The sequence below is a fragment of the Pelophylax lessonae genome, assembly GCF_965119305.1.
Source record: "Pelophylax lessonae genome assembly, chromosome: 1".
NCBI lineage: Eukaryota > Metazoa > Chordata > Amphibia > Anura > Ranidae > Pelophylax > Pelophylax lessonae.
Genome location: NC_138768.1, coordinates 10,656,706 through 10,680,697, shown reverse-complemented (window position 1 = coordinate 10,680,697; position 23,992 = coordinate 10,656,706). Strand labels below are relative to the sequence as shown.

General features: G+C 48.7%; 1 protein-coding gene across 1 annotated transcript in view; it reads right to left on the bottom strand.

The window, feature by feature from the left end:
• LOC309552783 (uncharacterized protein) overlaps positions 1 to 10,656 on the bottom strand; it is a 41,228-nt gene extending 30,572 nt beyond the window's left edge. Inside the window, exon 1 of the mRNA XM_082253697.1 lies at positions 10,557 to 10,656. Coding sequence (XP_082109823.1) covers positions 10,557 to 10,644 — 88 coding nt within the window. The 5' untranslated portion in view covers positions 10,645 to 10,656. The remainder of the gene's footprint in view (positions 1 to 10,556) is intronic.
• Between the last annotated feature and the right edge of the window lie 13,336 nt (positions 10,657 to 23,992).

Sequence of the window (23,992 nt, the reverse complement as noted above, 5' to 3'; positions counted from 1 at the left end):
AATTTAAAAGTGTTAGGACTGCAGATAAAACAGGGTGCTGTGTAGTGGCCCTGCAGCTTACACATGCGTTTGCAAATGCGTGTCAACTAAACCCCTGTTTTTATTTATATCATGAGACAGGTCTACTTGGTTGGTGGCAGACTGGAGGGTGAGTACATAAGACTGGGGGCTGGCTGACTTCCATGCACCTCTCTTAATCCTTTTCAATTCGTTTTTTCATTACTGTTTTACAACAGTATGTAGCACTACTCCCAAGGGAGCTGCTGAGTGTGGGTCCCCCTGGGTTACCACTAGCAACAACAGTACCTTCAAGCATACTTCTCCAAGTGTGAGCACCCAAGACAAGGACCAGTGCAGTTTCTTTGGTTTTTAAGGTTTATTTGAGAACTTGGATGGGAGAAGGGATGAGTGGGATACTCCAATAACTGTACTATGCACAATTAGGCAGGGACTCTACAAAATTGCTGCTTGGCGCTGGTTAGCGCTGGCCGGATGTCGGTTAATGCTGACTTTGCCTATGACTGCTAAAAGTCCTTTGAGCTCCCTGAGGTACTCCTTCCTAAAGTAGCTGACTTCTAACATGTACTGTACTGCTGAACACTTCAGGGCCCACCCTGGCACCCCCTTTGCTTCCCTATCTTCAGGGCTCTATACTTGGCACCCCCTTGACTGACTCCTGGATCCCTTTGACCTTCTGGAGTGGTCCCCTCTCTCTTAGGCAGACCCCTGGGCAGATCTCGAGTACTCGCAATACCGTTTTTCCTGAAGACCTCTGCCCAGCAGCTCCACTCGGTCAGCACACTCTGGATCCTCTCTGCAAACCAGCTCAACCTCCGGTCCCTAGGCCGACTGCCTGGACCACCCTCCTCACTTCAACAGGAGAAGAGTAACAGCCATCACCTCCTCCTGGGACTAATGCTCCCGCCAAAAGACACTCTGTCACGTGCCCCCTCAGGCTTTATTCCAAATCCCAGGGTGCATTGTTGCAATCCCCGCCCACTGGGACAGTCATAAACCCTGGTGTGCTATTTGCCAGGTTTCTTCCACTGTCCAACAAGGTCACTCGTTGTATACAGTGGGGAGACTTCCCAGACTCAACAGGCTACACCTGCAAACACGTGCGTGACAGATAAGCTAACTGATCAAGCCCTCCTGATAAGCAGACCAGTGGTGTATTTTGCTTTTGTGCTGCCCTAGGCAAGACTAAAATTGGGCGCCCCCCCTCCCACTCCTTTTTTAACAGATGTGGCTCCCTCCAAAATTGAAGGACTACAAGTCCCAGCATTAACCCCTGAGATCTCACGAGAGGGGAGAGAGAGGGGGATGAGAGAGAGAGGGGGATGAGAGAGAGAGGGGGAAGAGAGAGAGAGGGGGTGAGAGAGAGAGGGGGATGAGAGAGAGAGGGGGATGAGAGAGAGAGAGGGATGAGAGAGAGAGAGAGGGATGAGAGAGAGAGAGGGATGAGAGAGAGAGGGGGTGTGAGTGAGAGAGATAGCGCAAGGGGGGGGGGGAATGAGAGAGCGAGAGAGGAGGAGAGAGAGCGAGAGGGGGGTGAGAGAGAGGGGGGAATAGGAGAGGCAGCTCTAGCAAGCAGTGGGGAGAGAGAGAGAAAAAGAGAGAAAAAGAGAAAGAGAAAAAAAAGAGAAAAAGAGAAAGAGAAAAAAGAGAGAAAAAGAGAAAGAGAAAAAAAAAGAGAAAAAGAGAAAGAGAAAAAAAAAGAGAAAAAAAAAAGAAGAGAAAAAAAAGAGAAAAAAAAAGAAGAGAAAAAAAAGAAGAGAAAAAAAAGAGAAAAAAAAAAGAGAAAAAAAAAAGAGAAAAAAAAAGAGAAAAAAAAAAGAGAAAAAAAAAAGAGAAAAAAAAAAAGAGAAAAAAAAAAGAGAAAAAAAAAAGAGAAAAAAAAAAGAGAAAAAAAAAAGAGAAAAAAAAAGAGAAAAAAAAAAGAGAAAAAAAAAAGAGAAAAAAAAAAGAGAAAAAAAAGAGAAAAAAAAAAGAGAAAAAAAAGAGAAAAAAAAGAGAAAGAGAGAGAGAGAGAGAGAGACGGCTCTAGCAAGCAGTGGCCAATAGAGTCTCAGGTGGAGGGGGGGCGGCTTTTTTGCTGCCCCCCTGCAAAGTGCCGCCCTAGGCCTGGGCCTTGTTGGCCTAGGCCAAAATACAGCACTGAAGCAGACAGGGCCACAACATGCTTGTTCCTAGCACCTACCCAGGAGGGTTCTACAAGTAAAATATTGTTTACTATACACAGTGCTTTAGCAAAATTACATAATTCAGGCAGGATTTACATCTACATCAAAATTTATTGGACACCTAGGAGACAGAATACATTTCTGTTTGAAATTGGAATTTTGAATTACAGAACATAGTATGTAATAAGTATAATTTGAAAATCAATAACAGTTTATATAATTAAAAAAAAAAAATTATTGGACACCAGACTCCGCCTATAACTGAAATGTAATTTTGGTTAACTGACCCCAGAGTACTAAAAAAAAAAAAATAAAAAAAATAATAATAATTCACATTTTAAAAACGAATTTCTAATATAAAAAAAAGTATAATAACGCGTTGTGGAGGAAGCATGACTACATACAGGCTCTATTTTTTTACATATTTTGCTAAAAACTTTCTCCCTGACAGACAAGGTTTCTTGAAATGAAGATCCGGTTACACGGCTCAGTTATATGATGAGATCATACTGGGTTGGGTGTTGGCGACTTCCTGAACAAACAAGGACGGACGTGTTACTCTGTAAAGTTCAGAGAGACTGGGAAGTCCCTGAACATTCTGAGAAACGAAGAGACGTAACCTAACTACAGAAAATCTAAATTTCTTCTTCACAACGGAGCACCAAACCTACCCCATGGATTACCACCAAACCTACCCCATGGATTACCACTAAACCTACCACCAAACCTGCCCCATGGATTACCACCAAACCTGCCCCATGGATTACCACCAAACCTACCCCATCGATTACCACCAAACCTACCCCATCGATTACCACCAAACCTACCCCATCGATTACCACCAAACCTACCCCATCGATTACCACCAAACCTACCCCATCGATTACCACCAAACCTACCCCATCGATTACCACCAAACCTACCCCATCGATTACCACCAAACCTACCCCATCGATTACCACCAAACCTACCCCATCGATTACCACCAAACCTACCCCATCGATTACCACCAAATCTACCCCATGGATTACCACCAAATCTACCCCATGGATTACCAGCAGCATCACCTATTGGAGATTCTACAACAGGTCCTCCAAGGGGCCCCATACAGTTCTCAGCCTGTGACTCTCGTAGGAAAATTATTCTAATGGATTTATGGGGGGTTTCGGCATCTGCCTCCTTTGTAGCCCTCGAAATCTTACCAGACTTTTACCCATAACACACCATAATGGAACATCTGTTTGACTACGACCACCCCAGCTCCAACTGCTACCACAGAAATGTTTTGCTTGTACTCTGGATTATTAATGCTTTATTTGGGGTTAACTGGGTGCCATTGGTGGAGCTATGAAGGTAAGTGGCAAAATTTTTTTTAAAGGGGACTAAATGGCACCCAAGAAGGCCTCACACAAAAGGAACATCTGGACACAAACTAACCAGGACTTTCATTGCTAAAGCCAAGATGGGTCCAAAACCTGTTTCTATATTACTTGTGCATATTTTTCACCAAGAGTCGGGACGCTTGCACTGCCTACCAATCAACATTTGATCTTGTGATAAACTGAACGCGTTTCAACTGCTGGGTTGCTAGAGGAAAGATGGTTAGGATGTGGGGGCCAGGACTCTACAACAGATCCTCCTTGGGGTTCTATACAATCCCTGGCCTCTGGGTCTTATAGAAAAACGGTCCTTTATGGCTCTCAAGAATCCCCCAGCCTTATACCCATCACATATAGGAGACTAACCCCCCCCCCCCCTTTCCATCTACTTGGTCACACAAATTTTACAAAGCCACTTTCCGGGTGCTTCTTGCCTACAGCAGCAGTGCCCCAATAATAGGGCAGATTTTAGTCAGGCCATGATCCAGCTGACCTCTAGCCCACAGTGTTTCCCCAGTGATGGGGCAGATTTTAGTCAGGCCACATTCCAGGTGGCTTCTAGCCCACAGTGGTGCCCCAGTAATGGATTTTAGTCAGGCCACATTCCAAATGGCCTCTGGCTCACAGTGGTGCCCCAGTGATGGGGCAGATTTTAGTCAGGCCTCATTCCAGGTGGCCTGTCTGGCCCACAATAGTTCACCAGTAATGGGACAGATTTTAGTCAGGCCACATTCCAGGTGGCTTCTAGCCCACAGTGGTGCCCCAGTGATAGGGCAGATTTTAGTCAGGCCGTATTCCAGCTGGTCTCTAGCCAACAACGGTGCCATAATAATAGGGCATATTCTAGTCAGGCCACATTGCAGCTGCCCTCTAACCCACAGTTGTGCCAAATGATGGGGCAGATTTTAGTCAGGGCAAAATTCTATTTAGTCTCTAGCCGTGATAGGGCAGATTTTATTTAGGTCATGTTTTAGCGGGCCTCTAACCCACAGCACTGCCCTAATGACTGGGGGATTTGACCATTCTCTATTATCTAGAACCCCTGCATTCTACTGACCCCCCTCCCAGGCTCTATACAGCCTCCTCACTACCTACAACCCTTCTGTGCTCTGAGAAACTCTATTAACTAGGATCCCTTTGTTCTACAGAACATCCCCCACTTCAATACGGACTTCATACAGCCTTTTATACGGACTTCATACAGACTTTCATACTATCTACAACCCTTCTGTACTCTAAAGCCAGCCATAGACGAATCTCAGCTGGTTCAGCAGGAACCGGCAGACATTTGACTCATGTGTTTGCATGGGCAGTTTGAATGTACCCAAGTTCATCGATCAACTTGGGTACAACCAGCCTGTCAGATTTTCCATGCAATTATTGCTAATGGCTATTATAGCCACTAGCAATAATCGTAGTGTTCTCCTGGTGGAGAAGGCTTCTCACGTCCCCCAACTGGGAGAACAAAATGGCTCAGTGGGAGACAGTGTTGATGGGGGAATCAAGTGATTTTCTTTCCTTCCAACGGTGGTTGTAAGAAAGAAAACCGCTCTGTCTATGACCGGCCAAAAAAACATCTGTTATCCAGAAACCCTACATCCAGTATACTGCATCAAACGTTCCCCCCCTCATAGGTCCATAGACCCCTAAGAAATATCTTCAACCTTTCTGTGCTCCAAAAACTATTCCCTATTATATAGGACCCCTTCATACTTTCATATACTCAAACTTTCCCAGCCTCCATACATCCCTTTATACCATGGACCCCAAACGGCGGCCATTTGCTTGCCTTTATCTGACCCTCGAGACATTATTCCTCCCACTGACACCAACAATGGGGCACTACTCCTCCCACTGACACCAACAATGGGGCACTACTCCTCCCATTGACACCAACAATGGGGCACTACTCCTCCCATTGACACCAACAATGGGGCACTACTCCTCCCATTGACACCAACAATGGGGCACTATTCCTTCCATTGACACCAACAATGGGGCACTACTCCTCCCATTGACACCAACAATGGGGCACTACTCCTCCCATTGACACCAACAATGGGGCACTACTCCTCCCATTGACACCAACAATGGGGCACTACTCCTCCCATTGACACCAACAATGGGGCACTACTCCTCCCACTGACACCAACAATGGGGCACTACTCCTCCCACTGACACCAACAATGGGGCACTACTCCTCCCACTGACACCAACAATGGGGACACTACTCCTCCCACTGACACCAACAAAGGGGCACTACTCCTGCCACTGACACCAACCATGGGGACCATAGGCGGCTCTCTAATTAGGCAAATTAGGCTGTCGCCTAAGGCCTCGCACCTACAGGGGCCTCGCGGCCAGTGGTGGAGCGACAACATTTAGAAGGGCGCAGTCAGGGAAATCTCCTAAGTAAAAGATTGCTTTAAATCCTCGGATATAAAAGTTGCAGCAGTCCTTCATTGCAGCTGCCAGGTGTCTGTTGTCCGCTGACACTTACCCCGCTTTCTCTGCCTGGGGATTGGAGAGGAGAGGGTCCCTGGGTGGCTAGGGGAAAAGGAGGTGGCCCCCGGATGTCTGGGGGAGAAGGAGATAGTCCCTGGGTGGCTGAGGGAGAAGGAGAGGGCCCCTTGGTGGCTGAGGGAGAAGGAGAGGGCCCCTGGGTGGCTGGGGGAGAAGGATAGAGCCCCTGGGTGGCTGGGGGAGAAGGCCCCTGGGTGGCTGGGGGAGAGGGCCCCTGGGTGGCTGGGGGAGAGGGCCCCCTGGTGGCTGGGGGAAAAGGAGATGGCCCCTGGGTGGCTGAGGGAGAAGGTGAGGGCCCCTGGGTGGCTGGGGGAGAAGGAGAGGGCCCCTGGGTGGCTGGGGGAGTAGGAAAGGGCCCCAGGGTGGTTGAGGGAGAAGGATAGAGCCCCTGGGTGGCTGGGGGAGAGGGCCCCTGGGTGGCTGGGGGAGAAGGAGAGGGCCCCCTGGTGGCTGGGGGAAAAGGTGAGGGCCCCTGGGTGGCTGGGGGAGTAGGAAAGGGCCCCTGGGTGGCTGGGGGAGTAGGAAAGGGCCCCTGGGTGGTTGAGGGAGAAGGAATGGGCCCATGGGTGGCTGAGGGAGAGGGCCCCTGGGTGGCTGAGGGAGAGGGCCCCTGGGTGGCTGAGGGAGAGGGCCCCTGGGTGGCTGAGGGAGAGGGCCCCTGGGTGGCTGAGGGAGAGGGCCCCTGGGTGGCTGGGGGAGAAGGCCCCTGGGTGGCTGGGGGAGAAGGCCCCTGGGTGGCTGGGGGAGAAGGCCCCTGGGTGGCTGGGGGAGAAGGCCCCTGGGTGGCTGGGGGAGAAGGAGAGGGCCCCTGGGTGGCTGGGGGAGAAGGAGAGGGCCCCTGGGTGGCTGGGGGAGAAGGAGAGGGCCCCTGGGTGGCTGGGGGAGAAGGAGAGGGCCTCTGGGTGGCTGAGGGAGAAGGAGAGGGCCCCTGGGTGGCTGGGGGAGGAGAAGGAGAGGGACCCTGGGTGGCTGGGGGAGGAGAAGGAGAGGGACCCTGGGTGGCTGGAGGAGAAGGAGAGAGACCCTGGGTGGCTGGAGGAGGAGAAGGAGAGGAACCCTGTGTGGCTGGAGGAGAAGGAGCCAGTCCTGCATATCTGACATCAGAGCCAAACATGGTGGAGCTGGAGCCCTTTGCCCTACACAATGACAGCACCCGAGGTGGAAGGTGAGGGGTAGCAGGGCTGTGACATTATATAGCATATGGACTCTGTACATTATTGGTAGTTTTGGCTGGAGTGGTCCTTTAGATGTTTAACTCTGTGTTGTTTTTCCCCCCAGCTGTGAGGGACTGAGGAATGACAGCCCACTATGCTGGGACTGATATTGCCCTAGAATGTGGAGGACTGAGGAATCCTCAGTTCCTCAAAGAGGGCACTACAAGTTCCAGAATAGCAGGCTGCCATGCCTTAGTCCCCACAGAGGGCACTACAAGTCTTAGCATAGCAGACAGTAGTTCCTCAGTCCCCTACAGAGAGCAGTACAAGTCCAAGCATAGCAGGCTTCCATTCCTCAGGGAGGAATGGCAGTGCACTATACTGGAATTTACAGTGCCCTTTATTAGTGAATTTATGGCAGCCTTCTGCAGTGGGACTTGTCGTGCCCTAGACTGTGGCGGACTGAGGAAGGAAAGTGTAAGGGGGACTCTGGAAACTCTGATACAAGGGGGAGCTTTGGTGACCACAGAGTTCCCTTTTACACCAGAGTCCCCAAAATTCCCCCTAAATCAGGGTTCCCAGAACTCCTCTTACATCAGAGTCTTCAGAGTTCCCTGATTTAAAGGAGAACTCTTATGTGAGGGGGGAGGGGGACACTGAACTCTGATGTTAGGAGGGACTCAGGGAATCATGACCTATATGGAAATGCTGGGGACTGTGATGTAAGAGCAGACATATATATACAGTATATGTCTGCATGTATGTATATATATATATATATTATATATATATATATACACACACACACACACACACACACACACACACATACCCGATGTTTAATGATCTTTGATTAAAGAAGAATTGGTTAGAGAAAATTCTAGAAACTGTGAATTCATAGTACAACGGTTAAGGCTCTTAATATGTGCAATTTATACAGTTAATTTTTGTCGCTTGAATTATTTTTCCCTTTATGGGCGTGAGTGGGGCCTCATGTCCAAGTTTTGCCTTAGGCCTCACAAAGCCTAGAGCCGCCTCTGATGGGGACACTACTCCTGCCACTGACACCAACCATAGGGCACTACTCCTCCCACTGACACCAACCATAGGGCACTACTCCTCTCACTGACACCAACCATGGGGACACTACTTACTCCTCTCACTGACACCAACCATGGGGACACTACTCCTCCCACTGACACCAACCATGGGGACACTACTCCTCCCACTGACACCAACCATGGGGAACTACACCTTCCACTGACACCAACAATGGGGCGTTACTCCTCCCACTGACACCAACTATGGGGTACTACTCCTCCCATTGACACCAACTATTTCTCGCCCTAATATCAAAGATCTGGCATGGTTTGCTCGCACTGGGCACAGTCTGCTTGCCCCCCCCCCCCCCTAAAGTCTGAAGGACAGGTTCTTTCTTTAGAAAGTTTGGAGACCCCTATTCTATACTATTTACAACTCCTTTGTGCTATACCATCCTCTGTTAACTAGGACCCCCGCATGTTACAGAACCCCCAGTCTCCATAGAGCCCTCCTCACTATCCACAACCAAAACCTGACTGACTCACTACCTCTGCTGGAAGTCTATTCCGAGCATCAACTACTCTTTCTGTAAAATAATACTTTCTAAGATTAGTTTTGAACTTTCCTCCTGCTAGTGCAAGGTCATGTCCCCGTGTTCTTGATCTTCTGGAAATACTGCCCTGCCAAACCCTATTCAGAATCAATAATGCATTTGAACATTTCAATAATTGTATTTCTCCCCATTCCCTTTTTTCCTCTTTACTGTATTTGAAAGTCTCTCCTGAAAGTACCAGGGACCCCATTTCACTATGTCCCCAACTTATACAGCAGAGGCCCCACTACTCTACGTATAGGGTCCAGACTCTGCATAGACGGTCCATGACCTGCAATGACGCCATAACAGCTGACTAATTACATAGTGAAATGACTACACTTTCCCACACCCATCTCTCTGACTCAATAGAGAAACAGAAAGCCGACATAAGTGGGTCAGATTCCTAAAAACAAAAACAAAAATAACCGACCCCTGCACACTGCGCCAATGCAAAGCCAATTGCCCCAAGTTTACACCCTGGAGAGGGATTGGTGAACCTCCACCCAAAAATTATACTAAAATAAAGTAAACAATAATGGAAAGAGATATATATAATGCTGGGACTTGCAGTTCCTCTATGGCAGCCCATGCACTCACACAATATATAGATTGCAGTTAATGGGATTTTACATTTAAATTCTTACCTATGGTCCAACTAGCTGTCAGCACCAATGTGAAGAGGATAATGGGGGGGCTCATCCTGGTACTGGTCAGTGTTGGAGTTATTGGGGTGCAGGAGAAGAGCTGACTGCGCTCGGCTGCATTAACTGATGTAATATGTAAGAATGTAAGGTGGAGGGTGGAGGGTGGAGGATTGAGGAGGAAGGAAGGAAGGAAGGAAGGAAGGAAGGAAGGAAGGAAGGGAGGGAGGAAGGAAGGGAGGAAGGAAGGAAGGAAGGAAGGAAGGGAGGGAGGCTCATGTGACCATAAAGGTGGAAACTCCCAGTATTGTGCAATATACATTGTGCAGAAGGATGGACACTATTGAGGCACAGGGAGCTCTATGATACTTTATGTACAAAGTGTCACTTCAAATCCACCCGGATCATACTTGTCTGATTACATTGTATGAAATATTAGTATCTTATTGTATAAAAATATAAACATAAACAGGAAAGCATGCTGAGATGTGGCCATGGAATGTGGGGGAATTCCAATGACAAAGCCGCACACACCCTTTAATCTTATGACCTGGCTGCTAAGGCATTTAAAAAACCACGTGATGCAAAGTCACACTATGCAATATACACTGGCTCTGCTGCTGAAGAACTACAAGGCCCAGCATGACCAGTCTAAGCATGCTTGGATAAGATTTTAATTTCTACAGCAGCACAGCTGAGCTACAAATCTGCAAACATTCTCTGACTTCCTAAAGTTGTGCGACAATCTGATACATTGTAACACTGCATTTCCCTGTATTTACTAAACACAACAGTCAGCTGCAAATATCTCCATCCCTTTCCCCCCCCAGCAGAGAAATGTAAACATAAATATTTTTATTTCTGGCTCTTTCGTCAGCCAATAACTTCCCACAAGGCTGACATTGTTCTGTAATATAGCCATCATTGTCCCTCAACACAGAAACCCCCCAATATACAGATAATTGTTCCCTAAAATAAAAATGATTGCTTCCTAACACAGAGAGAATTGTCCCAGCAGAACAGGCAGTGCCCCCTCTCACCTGTAGCTGTGTAGAGGGCGGTCAGGGATATCAGGAGGATCAGGGGGGTCTTCATTGTGCAGGGATTGGGGGGACTCTGCAGGGACATCCACAAATACTGCTGATGTAACCTCAGGGATTGCATAGACCGGAGGAATGCAGGAGGAGGAATGGGAGGACAGCCCGCAGCTTCTGATGAAATATTACAAATGTGTCTATAGTAGGCACGAGAGATAAGGAGGAGGAGGGGAGAGCCTCAGATCATTTCCTGTTATCATCATTGCTATGGTAATATCAGCTGTTACTGGAGAGCCAATCACACAATGATCTGATGACTGCAGTCACATGCTCAGCTAAGAGAAAGTAAAGCCCCGTACACACGTACCGATGGTCGGCATACAAATGTTCCTCTTTTCTCCCCGGGATGTCGGTGTCTGCTGAAAAGTGCAAAGACAGCACAAGGACAGCACAAGAATTTTGTCCGCCGACTGCAGAAGTGATGTCATGTAATGGTTAACTTTCCCTGTGTTTTCTATTTTCTGAGCATGCCCAGTCTTGCAAATCTGCGGTCTGTCGGCCGAATTGTGTACTGACAGGCGAACAATCGTCCGTTCTGGTGTCGGCATACAAATATTTTCATGTTTGCAAGAAAGACTTTTGTCCGCGGATTGTGCGCAGACATCTGTCGGAGGCACCATACTAACACGCGTACAATCGGCAGATCCTTCGTCCACCGACATTTGTATGCCGACGATCGGTACGTGTGTACGGGCCTTAACAATGATACAACATGGATACACAGAGGGGACACCGGTGATCTGTCTGATTGCTAAACTCACCTCACTTCTGGTGGTGTACCGCCATGCATCCATCCCTCCTTCCACCCATCCATCCCTCCTTCCACCCATCCATCCCTCCTTCCACCCATCCATCCATCCCTCCTTCCACCCATCCATCCCTCCTTCCACCCATCCATCCATCCCTCCTTCCACCCATCCATCCATCCCTCCTTCCATCCATCCATCCCTCCTTCCATCCATCCCTCCTTCCATCCATCCATCCCTCCTTCCACCCATCCATCCCTCCTTCCACCCATCCATCCCTCCTTCCATCCATCCATCCCTCCTTCCACCCATCCATCCCTCCTTCCATCCATCCATCCCTCCTTCCACCCATCCATCCCTCCTTCCACCCATCCATCCCTCCTTCCATCCATCCATCCATCCCTCCTTCCACCCATCCATCCCTCCTTCCATCCATCCATCCATCCCTCCTTCCATCCATCCATCCATCCATCCATCCATCCCTCCTTCCACCCATCCATCCCTCCTTCCACCCATCCATCCCTCCTTCCATCCCTCCTTCCATCCCTCCTTCCACCCATCCATCCCTCCTTCCACCCATCCATCCCTCCTTCCATCCATCCATCCCTCCTTCCATCCATCCCTCCTTCCACCCATCCATCCCTCCTTCCATCCATCCATCCCTCCTTCCATCCATCCATCCCTCCTTCCACCCATCCATCCCTCCTTCCATCCATCCCTCCTTCCACCCATCCATCCCTCCTTCCATCCATCCATCCCTCCTTCCATCCATCCCTCCTTCCATCCATCCATCCCTCCTTCCACCCATCCATCCCTCCTTCCATCCATCCATCCCTCCTTCCACCCATCCATCCCTCCTTCCATCCCTCCTTCCATCCATCCATCCCTCCTTCCATCCATCCATCCCTCCTTCCATATATCCATCCCCCCTTCCATCCATCCATCCCCCCTTCCACCCATCCATCCCTCCTTCCATCCATCCATCCCTCCTTCCACCCATCCATCCCTCCTTCCACCCATCCATCCCTCCTTCCATCCATCCATCCCTCCTTCCACCCATCCATCCCTCCTTCCATCCATCCATCCCTCCTTCCACCCATCCATCCCTCCTTCCATCCATCCATCCCTCCTTCCATCCATCCATCCCTCCTTCCATCCATCCCTCCTTCCATCCATCCATCCCTCCTTCCATCCATCCATCCATCCCTCCTTTCATCCATCCATCCCTCCTTCCACCCATCCATCCCTCCTTCCATCCATCCATCCCTCCTTCCATCCATCCATCCCTCCTTCCACCCATCCATCCCTCCTTCCATCCATCCCTCCTTCCACCCATCCATCCCTCCTTCTATCCCTCCTTTCACCCATCCATCCCTCCTTCCATTCATCCATCCATAAATCTGTCCATCTTTCTATTCAGTCACCTCTACTTCCATCCATCCATTAATCCCTCTATCCATCCATTCATCCATCCATCCATCCCTCCTTCCATTCATCCATTATCAGGAGCTGGCCAACCACAGCTGTCCCTTCATACAGTGCCATCTTAAGAGCCTTATAGGCCCCTGGGCAATGCAGTGCACTGGGGCCCCCTGTGGAGCAGCGATAGCGATAGACTATATACACATTACAGGGAACACTATATACTACAAGAGAGTACAACTACCTGGAGTATATACCTTACTATATACATATTACAGGGACCAATATATACTACAAGAGACAACTACCTGGAGTATATACCTTACTATATACATATTACAGGGAACACTATATACTACAAGAGAGTACAACTACCTGGAGGATATACCCTACTATATACATATTACAGGGAACACTATATACTACAAGAGAGTACAACTACCTGGAGTATATACCTTACTATATACATGCTACAGGGACCAATATATACTACAAGAGACAACTACCTGGAGTATATACCTTACTATATACATATTACAGGGACCAATATATACTACAAGAGACAACTACCTGGAGTATATACCTTACTATATACATATTACAGGGACCAATATATACTACAAGAGACAACTACCTGGAGTATATACCTTACTATATACATATTACAGGGAACACTATATACTACAAGAGAGTACAACTACCTGGAGGATATATACCTTACTATATACATGCTACAGGGAACACTATATACTACAAGAGAGTACAACTACCTGGAGGATATATACCTTACTATATACATATTACAGGGAACACTATATACTACAAGAGAGTACAACTACCTGGAGGATATATACCTTACTATATACATGCTACAGGGAACACTATATACTACAAGAGACTCTTGTAGTATATAGTGTTCCCTGTAATATGTATATAGTTAGTAAGGTATATAATATACTCCAGGTAGTTGTCTCTTGTCTTGTAATATATATTGGTCCCTGTAATATGTATATAGTAGGGTATATATCCTCTCCAGGTAGTAGTTGTACTCTCTTGTAGTATATAGTGTTCCCTGTAATATGTATATAGACTATATACACATTACAGGGAACACTATATACTACAAGAGAGTACAACTACTTACCTGGAGGATAATATATACCTTACTATATACATATAGGCCAGGGACCAATATATAGTAGGTAGTATATCCTCCAGCCAGGACAGGTAGTAGTTGTCTGTCACTGTCACCTCGATTAGATCCCATCATACTACATTGCCATCATCATCACATGACATCATGCCATGAGATTTGAGAATGAGAGAGAGTTAAAAAAACTGGCAGGCTGTGGCAGCCTTACCTTACCTTACACGGCTGCACTGCACATGGCATGGGAGGAGGTGGGTGGAGGCGGAGGCGGAGCCAGTCTTCTTCTAGGGTCGACAGCGACTCGAGACGGACGGAGCCGGAGGAGAGGAGTGAGGAGGAAGAGCCGACGAGGAGGAGCCAGGAGGATCCTCCTCCGAGTCCTCCGCTGCGGCGCTGTGCATCCTGGGTCTGCTCTGCTGCTCACGTCACTGGATGCTAGATGCCAATCGGGCTGGCCTTAGCAACCAGTGTGTGCAGTGCAGACTCTAGCCAACCACGGCCGCCGCCGGACTCGAGGGGAGGAAGCAATAAGAGGGGGGGGCCCGGGCGGACCGGCGGACACCGGACAACGGAACGGGGGGGCCCTAGACCACCAGGGAGTGGGACAACATGCCACCAATCCATTGATCCATGTGGGGCCCCTTGGCAAGTGGGGCCCCCGGGCAACCGCCGGGTATGCCCAGTGGAAAAGACGGCCCTGCCTTCATAATGATGGGACACCTGTGGTTGGCCAGCTCCTGATAATACATACTGTATGGGATAGGATGGCCAGCTGCTGACAATATGTACCATCATGGTATAGGATGGGCTGGGGCTGTGATTGGCCAGGTACCCCTAGGTTCTCCTCGTAAACACTGAGTAGAAGGGCAGCCAATGTCTTTACAACCCATATGACACCCGGTAATACTAGAAATGTAAATATAGACGCAATTCTCAGGGTTACATTTCTTATTGCTAACATACAGATAAAGAGCAAAGTGCATTTCCTAAGTGTAATTCATATACAGTACTCTATTCAAAACATGTATCCAATATTCATACATAAAATTTGTATTAATCAAAAAAAGTGCAATTACATTTACTCATAAAAAAAAGTGGAAAATAGTGCAATTAAACTTAACCATTTGCTGACCGCTCACTGAGCTGGTACTGCAGCAAAGTGGCTCGTTATCGTCCAGCGATGTAGACCTACGTCGCTGGACTCCTCCCCTCGTGGGCGGCGCTCGCTGTATTCAGTCACAGCGGGAGTTGGGCCAGGGGAGGAGCGGCGGTGATCACTGCCGCTCCTCCCCAATCGTCGGGGAATCGAGTGTGGAGATCCGCCCACTTGTGTAAACAAAGCTGGCGGATCTCCTATGTGACAGGCAGGGACAGATTGCAGGGTTCAGCATAGCTCAACCTGTGATCTGTGTCTGTGTCACACAACCCCCTCCTCCCACACACGTCAGTAAGCATTAAGGCTTACATTTAACCACTTGATCACCAATAAAAGTTAACCTCTTCCCTGCCAGTGTCATTATTACAGTGACAGTGCATATTTATAGCACTGATTACTGTAGTAATGTCACTGGTCCCCCCAAAAGTGTATAAAATGTCAGTCAAGGGTCCGATTTGTCCGCCGCAATGTCGCAGTCCCGCAAAAAATCGCAGATCGCCGCCATTACTAGTAAAAAAAAAAAAACAATAAAAATGACAGAAATCTTTCCCGTAGTTAGTAGCTGCAATAACTTTTGCGCAAACAAATCAAAATACGCTTATTGTGATTTTTTTTTTTACCAAACATATGTAGCAGAAAACAAATTGGCCAAAAATGTTAAAAAATTTTGATTTTTACATTTTTTTGGGGGGGAATTTCATATAAAAAAATGTGAAAAATATTGTTATTTTTTCAAAATTGTCGCTCTTTTTTTTGTTTATAGCGCAAAAAGTAAAAAATCGCACAGGTGATCAAATACCACCAAAAGAAAGCTCTGTTTGTGGGGAAAAAAGGACATAAATTTCGTTTGGGTACGGCGTTGCATGACCGCGCAATTGTCAGTTAAAGTTGCACAGTGCTGAATCGCAAAAAGTGGCCTGGACGTAAGAGAGATATAAGGAGCTTCTTTGTGATTTGTGCTGTTAAATAGTCCGTAACTTCAGTATGTTTATTTATCAGATGCAGTGCTTGTCTCCCTCTCAGCAATCAGGACATCTGTACTCAAAACACAGGGGGTCCTTGCAGGCCCGAATCCGTCTGGGGAGTGGCCCTTGCACACAGAGGAGGAGGAATAGCAAATTCACACTGACACTAAGGCCCCTTTCACACTTGTGCGACTTGTCATGCGATTTGGGGACTGCAAAATCACATGACAAGTCGTTCTCCATTATTTCCAATGAGCCCCATTCACATCTGTGCGACTTGAAGTCGCACCGACTTCAAAGTAGTCCCTGCACTACTTTGGCACAATTTTGAAGTGTTTTAACCACTTAAGCCCCGGAAGATTTTACCCCCTTCCTGACCAGGGCCTATATTGCGATTCGGCACTGCGTGACTTTAACGGACAATTGCGCGGTCGTGGGACGCTGTACCTAAACTAATTTTACATCCTTTTTTTTCCCCCACAAACAGAGCTTTCTTTTGGTGATATTTGATCAGCTGTGCGATTTTTTGATCATGCGCTATAAACAAAAAAAGAGCGTCAATTTTGCAAAAATAACAATATTTTTCACATTTTTTTATATGAAATTCCCAAAAAAAAAAAATGTAAAAATCTAAATTTTTTAACATTTTAGGCCAATTTGTTTTCTGCTACCTATGTTTGGTAAAACAAATCTCAAAAAAGCGTATTTTGATTGGTTTGAGCAAAAGTTATTGCGTTTACTAACTAAGGGAAAGATTTTTGTCATTTTTATTGTTTTTTTTTTTACTAGTAATGGCGGCGATCTGCGATTTTTTGCGGTACTGCGACATTGCGGTGGACAGATCGGACCCTTGACTGACATTTTTGACACTTTTGGGGTTACCAGTGACATTACTGCAGTAATCAGTGCTATAAATATGCACTGTTACTGTAAAAATGATACTGGCAGTGAAGGGGTTAACTTTTTTTGAGAGGGAGGGGTTATGTGTGTCCCTAGGGGCGTGCTTCTAACTGTGATTGGATGTGGCTTGAGGTGTAAGAAGAGTGATCAACGGTCCTACATAGTAGAACCGTATGATCTCCATTCTTACACAGGGGAGAATGACAGGCAGCTGTGCTTACATTAGCCGCCTGCCTTTCTCCCTCTGTAACGGACAATCGCGAGTGCCCGGCAGACATCGGGTCCGCCGGGCACACGCGGGGGGGGGTCTGTGAGCGAGCGGGGGGGGGGGGAGCTCGCCTCCAGCGGCGCACGCTCGCTCCCTAGACCCTCAAAGGCTAGCGACGTAGTACTACGTCGCTTTGCCTGTGAGGGGCTGACTGCCGACGTAAAAAGTCGTTGGGCAGTTGGCAAGTGGTTAAGGCCAAAGACATTAAAGCCCAGTCAAACTCGCATCAAAATCACGTGAAAATCGCGGCAACAAAGTCGTGGCAAAATCACGGAAAAATTGCACAACTTTGAACTGATTGCTGAGACAAGCACTGTATCTGATAAATAAACATACTGAAGTTACGGACTATTTAACAGCACAAATCACAAAGAAGCCCCTTATATCTATCTGGGCACCTTAAGTATAATTGCACTATTTTCACCTCACCACGACTACTCACCTCACCCTAGCGTGACTGGCTCCGCCTCCGCCCGCGTGAACGTGATGCCAGGGAGCGCAAAGGGCTCATTCTGCCTCCCACTGACAGATCCCACATTTTCATGCTACAGCTGCTGTGAAATCCCCAGGGATAAGCACTGACCATTCGGCATGCAAGGGGTGTGTGTCCCCCTCATGCAGCCTGTATCACCCCTGTCATGCAGCCTGTGTCCCCTGTCATCATGCAGCCTGTGTCCCTGCCATTATGCAGCCTGTGTCCCCGCCATCATGCAGCCTGTGTCCCCTGTCAGCGTGCAGCCTGTGTCCCCTGTCAGCGTGCAGCCTGTGTCCCCTGTCAGCGTGCAGCCTGTGTCCCCTGTCATCGTGCAGCCTGTGTCCCTTGTCATCGTGCAGCCTGTGTCCCAGCCATCATGCAGCCTGTGTCCCCTGTCATCGTACAGCCTGTGTCCCTGCCATCTTGCAGCCTGTGTCCCCGCCATCATGCAGCCTGTGTCCCCGCCATCATGCAGCCTGTGTCCCCTGTCATCCTGCAGCCTGTATCCCCTGTCATCGTGCAGCCTGTGTCCCCTGTCATCGTACAGCCTGTGTCCCTGCCATCATGCAGCCTGTGTCCCCGCCATCATGCAGCCTGTGTCCTTGCCATCATGCAGCCTGTGTCCCCTGTCATCGTGCAGCCTGTGTCCCCTGCCATCATGCAGCCTGTGTCCCCCGCCATCATGCAGCCTGTGTCCCCCGCCATCATGCAGCCTGTGTCCCCCGTCATCATGCAGCCTGTGTCCCCCGTCATCATGCAGCCTGTGTCCCCTGTCATCATGCAGCCTGTGTCCCCTGTCATCGTGCAGCCTGTATCCCCTGTCATCGTGCAGCCTGTATCCCCTGTCATCGTGCAGCCTGTGTCCCCTGTCATCGTACAGCCTGTGTCCCTGCCATCATGCAGCCTGTGTCCCCGCCATCATGCAGCCTGTGTCCTTGCCATCATGCAGCCTGTGTCCCCGCCATCATGCAGTCTGTGTCCCTGTCATCATGCAGTCTGTGTCCCCCGCCATCATGCAGCCTGTGTCCCTGTCATCATGCAGCCTGTGTCCCCTGTCATCATGCAGCCTGTGTCCCCGCCATCATGCAGCCTGTGTCCCCTGTCAGCGTGCAGCCTGTGTCCCCTGTCAGCGTGCAGCCTGTGTCCCCTGTCATCGTGCAGCCTGTGTCCCTTGTCATCGTGCAGCCTGTGTCCCAGCCATCATGCAGCCTGTGTCCCCTGTCATCGTACAGCCTGTGTCCCTGCCATCTTGCAGCCTGTGTCCCCGCCATCATGCAGCCTGTGTCCCCGCCATCATGCAGCCTGTGTCCCCGCCATCATGCAGCCTGTGTCCCCTGTCATCCTGCAGCCTGTATCCCCTGTCATCGTGCAGCCTGTGTCCCCTGTCATCGTACAGCCTGTGTCCCTGCCATCATGCAGCCTGTGTCCCCGCCATCATGCAGCCTGTGTCCTTGCCATCATGCAGCCTGTGTCCCCTGTCATCGTGCAGCCTGTGTCCCCTGCCATCATGCAGCCTGTGTCCCCCGCCATCATGCAGCCTGTGTCCCCTGCCATCATGCAGCCTGTGTCCCCCGTCATCATGCAGCCTGTGTCCCCCGTCATCATGCAGCCTGTGTCCCCTGTCATCATGCAGCCTGTGTCCCCTGTCATCGTGCAGCCTGTGTCCCCCGCCATCATGCAGCCTGTGTCCCCCGCCATCATGCAGCCTGTGTCCCCCGCCATCATGCAGCCTGTGTCCCCCACCATCATGCAGCCTGTGTCCCCGCCATCATGCAGCCTGTGTCCCCGCCATCATGCAGCCTGTGTCCCTGTCATCATGCAGTCTGTGTCCCCCGCCATCATGCAGCCTGTGTCCCTGTCATCATGCAGCCTGTGTCCCCTGTCATCATGCAGCCTGTGTCCCCCGCCATCATGCAGCCTGTGTCCCCTGCCATCATGTAGCCTGTGCCCCCCTTCACTCATCCTCTGTCCCTGGTCCCATCCATCATGCATCCTGTGTCCCCCATCACACAGCCTGTGTCCCCTGTCCCTGCCATGTGTGTGTGTGGGGGGGGGGGGGGGGGTATGATACAGTGGTGGTGAATTTGAAACAGTTTGCTGAAGACAAGCAGACTAAGGACATGGATTACTGGAACCATCTCCTGTGGTCTGATGAGACCAAGATAAACTTATTTGGTTCAGATGGTGTCAGGCGTGTGTGGGGGCAACCAGGTGAGGAGTACAAAGACAAGTGTGTCTTCCTACAGTCAAGCATGGTGGTGGGAGTGTCATGGTCTGGGGCTGCATGAGTGCTGCTGGCACTGGGGAGCTACAGTTCATTGAGGGAACCATGAATGCCAACATGTACTGTGACATACTGAAGCAGAGCATGATCCCCTCCCTTCAGAGACTGGGGGGCAGGGCAGTATTTCTACATAATGACCCCAAACACACCTCCAAGACAACCACTGCCTTGTTAAAGAAGCTGAGGGTAAAGGTGATGGACTGGCCAAGCATGTCTCCAGACCTAAACCCTATTGAGCATCTGTGGGGATCCTCAAATGGAAGGTGAAGGAGCGCAAGGCCTCTAACATCCACCAGCTCTGTGATGTCATCATGGAGGAGGGGAAGAGGACTCCAGTGACAACCTGTGAAGCTCTGGTGAACTCCATGCCCGAGAGGGTTAAGGGAGTGCTGGAAAATAATGGCGGCCACACAAAATATTGACACTTTGGGCCCAATTTGGACATTGTCACTTAGGGGTGTACTCACTTTTGTTGCCAGAGGTTTAGACATTAATGGCTGTGTGTTGAGTTATTTTGAGGGGACAGTAAATTTACACTGTTATACAAGCTGTACACTCACTACTTTACATTGTAGCAAAGTGTCATTTCTTCAGTGTTGTCACTGGTAGTGTCTAATAGACCCCAATGTCTCTACTAATGACACGGGCTGGGAAGGGGTTAAACGTCTAGGGAGACCTATAAGTGGTATTTGCAGTATGACAGATGGGGTTGCATTGAAAGGAACTGATAGAACAGGATGTTATGGATACTCCAATATAAAGTCAGGTAGTATCAGTGGAGGTTGGGAATAGGGTGGCAGTGAATTGGCAGGGAAGGGGGGGGGATAGGTGACAGTGAATGATCAGATCTGAGGGGATCACATATTGGAGGGGGGGTAGTAGTGAATGATCAGGTCTGGGGGGGGGGGATCACAGTGTGGTGGTGAATTTGGGGGGGGGGGGCATACAGTGGTGATCGGAAGTTTGGGCACCCCAGGTATAAATTTGTATTAATGTGCATAAAGAAGCCAAGGAAAGATGGAAAAATCTCCAAAAGGCATCACAAAAGGGTTGACAGTGTGCCTAGCCAGTGTTTGTGCGGGAGTGCAGAATCACTTATATACATGATCTGGCACGTAGCTACCACCCTATAGCAGAAAAACTGCTATAGGGTGGTCAGCAAGCGGTTTTAAAGGTGGCTTTCAGATTCTGATAAGCCCCCCCCACCCGTAGATCCCCACAACCACTGAGCCAGAGTTGTGCAGAAAAGGCCCTTGTCCTTATTAACATGGGGACAAGGTGTTTTTCCAGGGGATTAACCTCTGGCAAGGTCTCTCTTACCCCCCATGTTGAATGCATGTGGCCTGCTATGGTTCAGAAGGGGGCTACAAGCTCAAGATCGGCACCCCATCCCCCTTTTTTTTGGGTCACTGGGGTGCATGCTCAAAAAAGGATCTGGTGTGGAATTTGAGGAGAACCTCACGCCTTTTTTTTTGTGTTTGGCCCCATTAACCACTTGCCGACCGCCGCACAACTATATATGGCGGCGGTCAGCCCCTCACAGGCAAAGTGACGTATGGGTACGTCACTAGCCTGTGAGGCTCTAAGGAGCGAGCGCGCACCGCCGTAGGCGCGCTTCCGCTCCTGCTCGCTCACGGCCCCCCCGCGCGTGTGAGCCGCGGACCCCACGTCCGCCGGTCACTCGCGATCGTCGGTTACACCGTAGATCTCTGCTGTTACATCACTAGCCACATCCAATCACAGTTAGAAGCACGCCCCTAGGGACAAACTTAACCCCTCCTTCTCAAATAAAGTTAACCCCTTCCCTGCCAGTGTCATTTTTACAGTAACAGTGCATATGTATAGCACTGATTACTGTAGTAATGTCACTGGTACCCCCAAAAGTGTCAAAAATGTCAGTCAAGGGTCCGATCTGTCCACCGCAATGTCGCAGTACCGCAAAAAAAAAATCGCAGATCGCCGCCATTACTATTAAAAAAACAATAAAAATGACATAAATCTTTCCCTTTGTTAGTAAACGCAATAACTTTTGCGCAAACCAAAATACGCTTTTTGGTTAAAAAATATGTAGCAGAAAACAAATTGGCCGAAAATGTTTTTGATTTTTACATTTTTTGGGGGGGGGAATTTCATATAAAAAAAATGTGAAAAATATTGTTATTTTTGCAAAATTGTCGCTCTTTTTTTGTTTATAGCGCATGATCAAAAGATCGCACAGGTGATCAAATACCACCAAAAGAAAGCTCTGTTTGTGGGAAAAAAGGACGCCAAATTCGTTTGGGTACAGCAGCGCACGACCGCGCAATTGTCCGTTAAATTCATGCAGTGCCGAATCGCAAAATAGGCCCTGGTCAGGAAGGGGGTAAAATCTTCTGAGGCTTAAGTGGTTAAATCTCATACCAGACCTGTAGGGCCTGCTGTAAATTATTTTACTAAAATACAATAAACAAAGAATGGAAAGAGGTATAATGCTGGAACTTGTAGTTCTTCTCTGGCAGTCCATACACACTATATATATATAGATTGCAGTTAATGGGATTTTACATTGTAATTCTCACCTGTGGACCAGCTGACTCTCAGCACCACCAGTAACAGAAATAGGGGGGTCATCGTGGGACTGGTGATTATTGGGGTTCAGGAGGAGGGGAGCTCACTCTGCTGATATAATGTTATGTAAGAATATGGGAACGTAGGAATGGGGGATGGGACCTCATGTGACCGAAATTTCCAGCATTGGGAAACACCATTATACAGCAGAAGCTGGTATACTGGTTTAACTGGTGATTTGTCACATGTGTTCAGGTGCCTTAAAGTGAAACTAAAAGGCAGAGCTTTGTACGGTACTGGGCTGTAAATTGTATAATTCCATAAATTGAAAAGTTGGGGGCTTTTCTTAGTCCCTCTGTAATCTTATGGAAGTGATCTCCAAACTGCGGCCCTTTCCTTGCCTTTATCTGGCATTTGAGGCATTATTCCTTCCACTGACACCAACGATGGGAAACTATTCCTCCCCCTGACACCAAGGATGGGGCACTATTCCTCCCACTGACACCAATGATAGGGCAATATTCCTCCCACTGACACCAATGATGGGGCACTATTCCTTCCACTGACACCAATGATGGGAAACTATTCCTCCCACTGACACCAATGATGAGGCACTATTCCTCCCACTGACACCAATGATGGGACACTATTCCTACCACTGATACCAATGATAGGGCACTATTCCTCCAACTGATACCAATGATAGGGCACTATTCCTCCCCCTGACACCAATGATGGGACACTATTCCTCCCACTGACACCAATGATGGGACACTATTCCTCCCACTGACACCAATGATGGGACACTATTCCTCCCACTGACACCAATGATAGGGCACTATTCCTCCCCCTGACACCAATGATGGGAAACTATTCCTTCCACTGACATCAATGATGGGGCATAATTCTTTCCACTGACACCAACAATGGGGCATATTTCCTTTCACTGACCCCAACAATGAGGCATATTTCCTTCCACTGACACCAACAATGGGGACCTCTTCCATTCACTGACACAAACAATGGAGCACTGTTTATTCCACTGACACCAACAATGGGGCATAATTCTATCCACTGACACCAACGATGGGGCATAATTCCTTCCACTGACACCAATGATGGGGCACTCTTCCTTTCACTGAAACCAACAATGGGGCACTGTTTATTCCACTGACACCCAACAATGGGGCATAATTCCTCCCACTGACACCAATGATGGGGCACTATTCCTTCCACTGACACCAATGATGGGGCACTATTCCTTCCACTGACACCAACCATGGGGCATATTTCCTTCCACTGACACCAACAATGGGGCACTATTCCTCCCACTGACACCAACAATGGGATATAATTCCTTACACTGACACCAACAATTGGTTAAAATTACTGCCAATCACACTAACAATGGGGATCTCTTCCTTTCACTGACACCAATGATGGGGCATAATTCCTTCCACTGACAC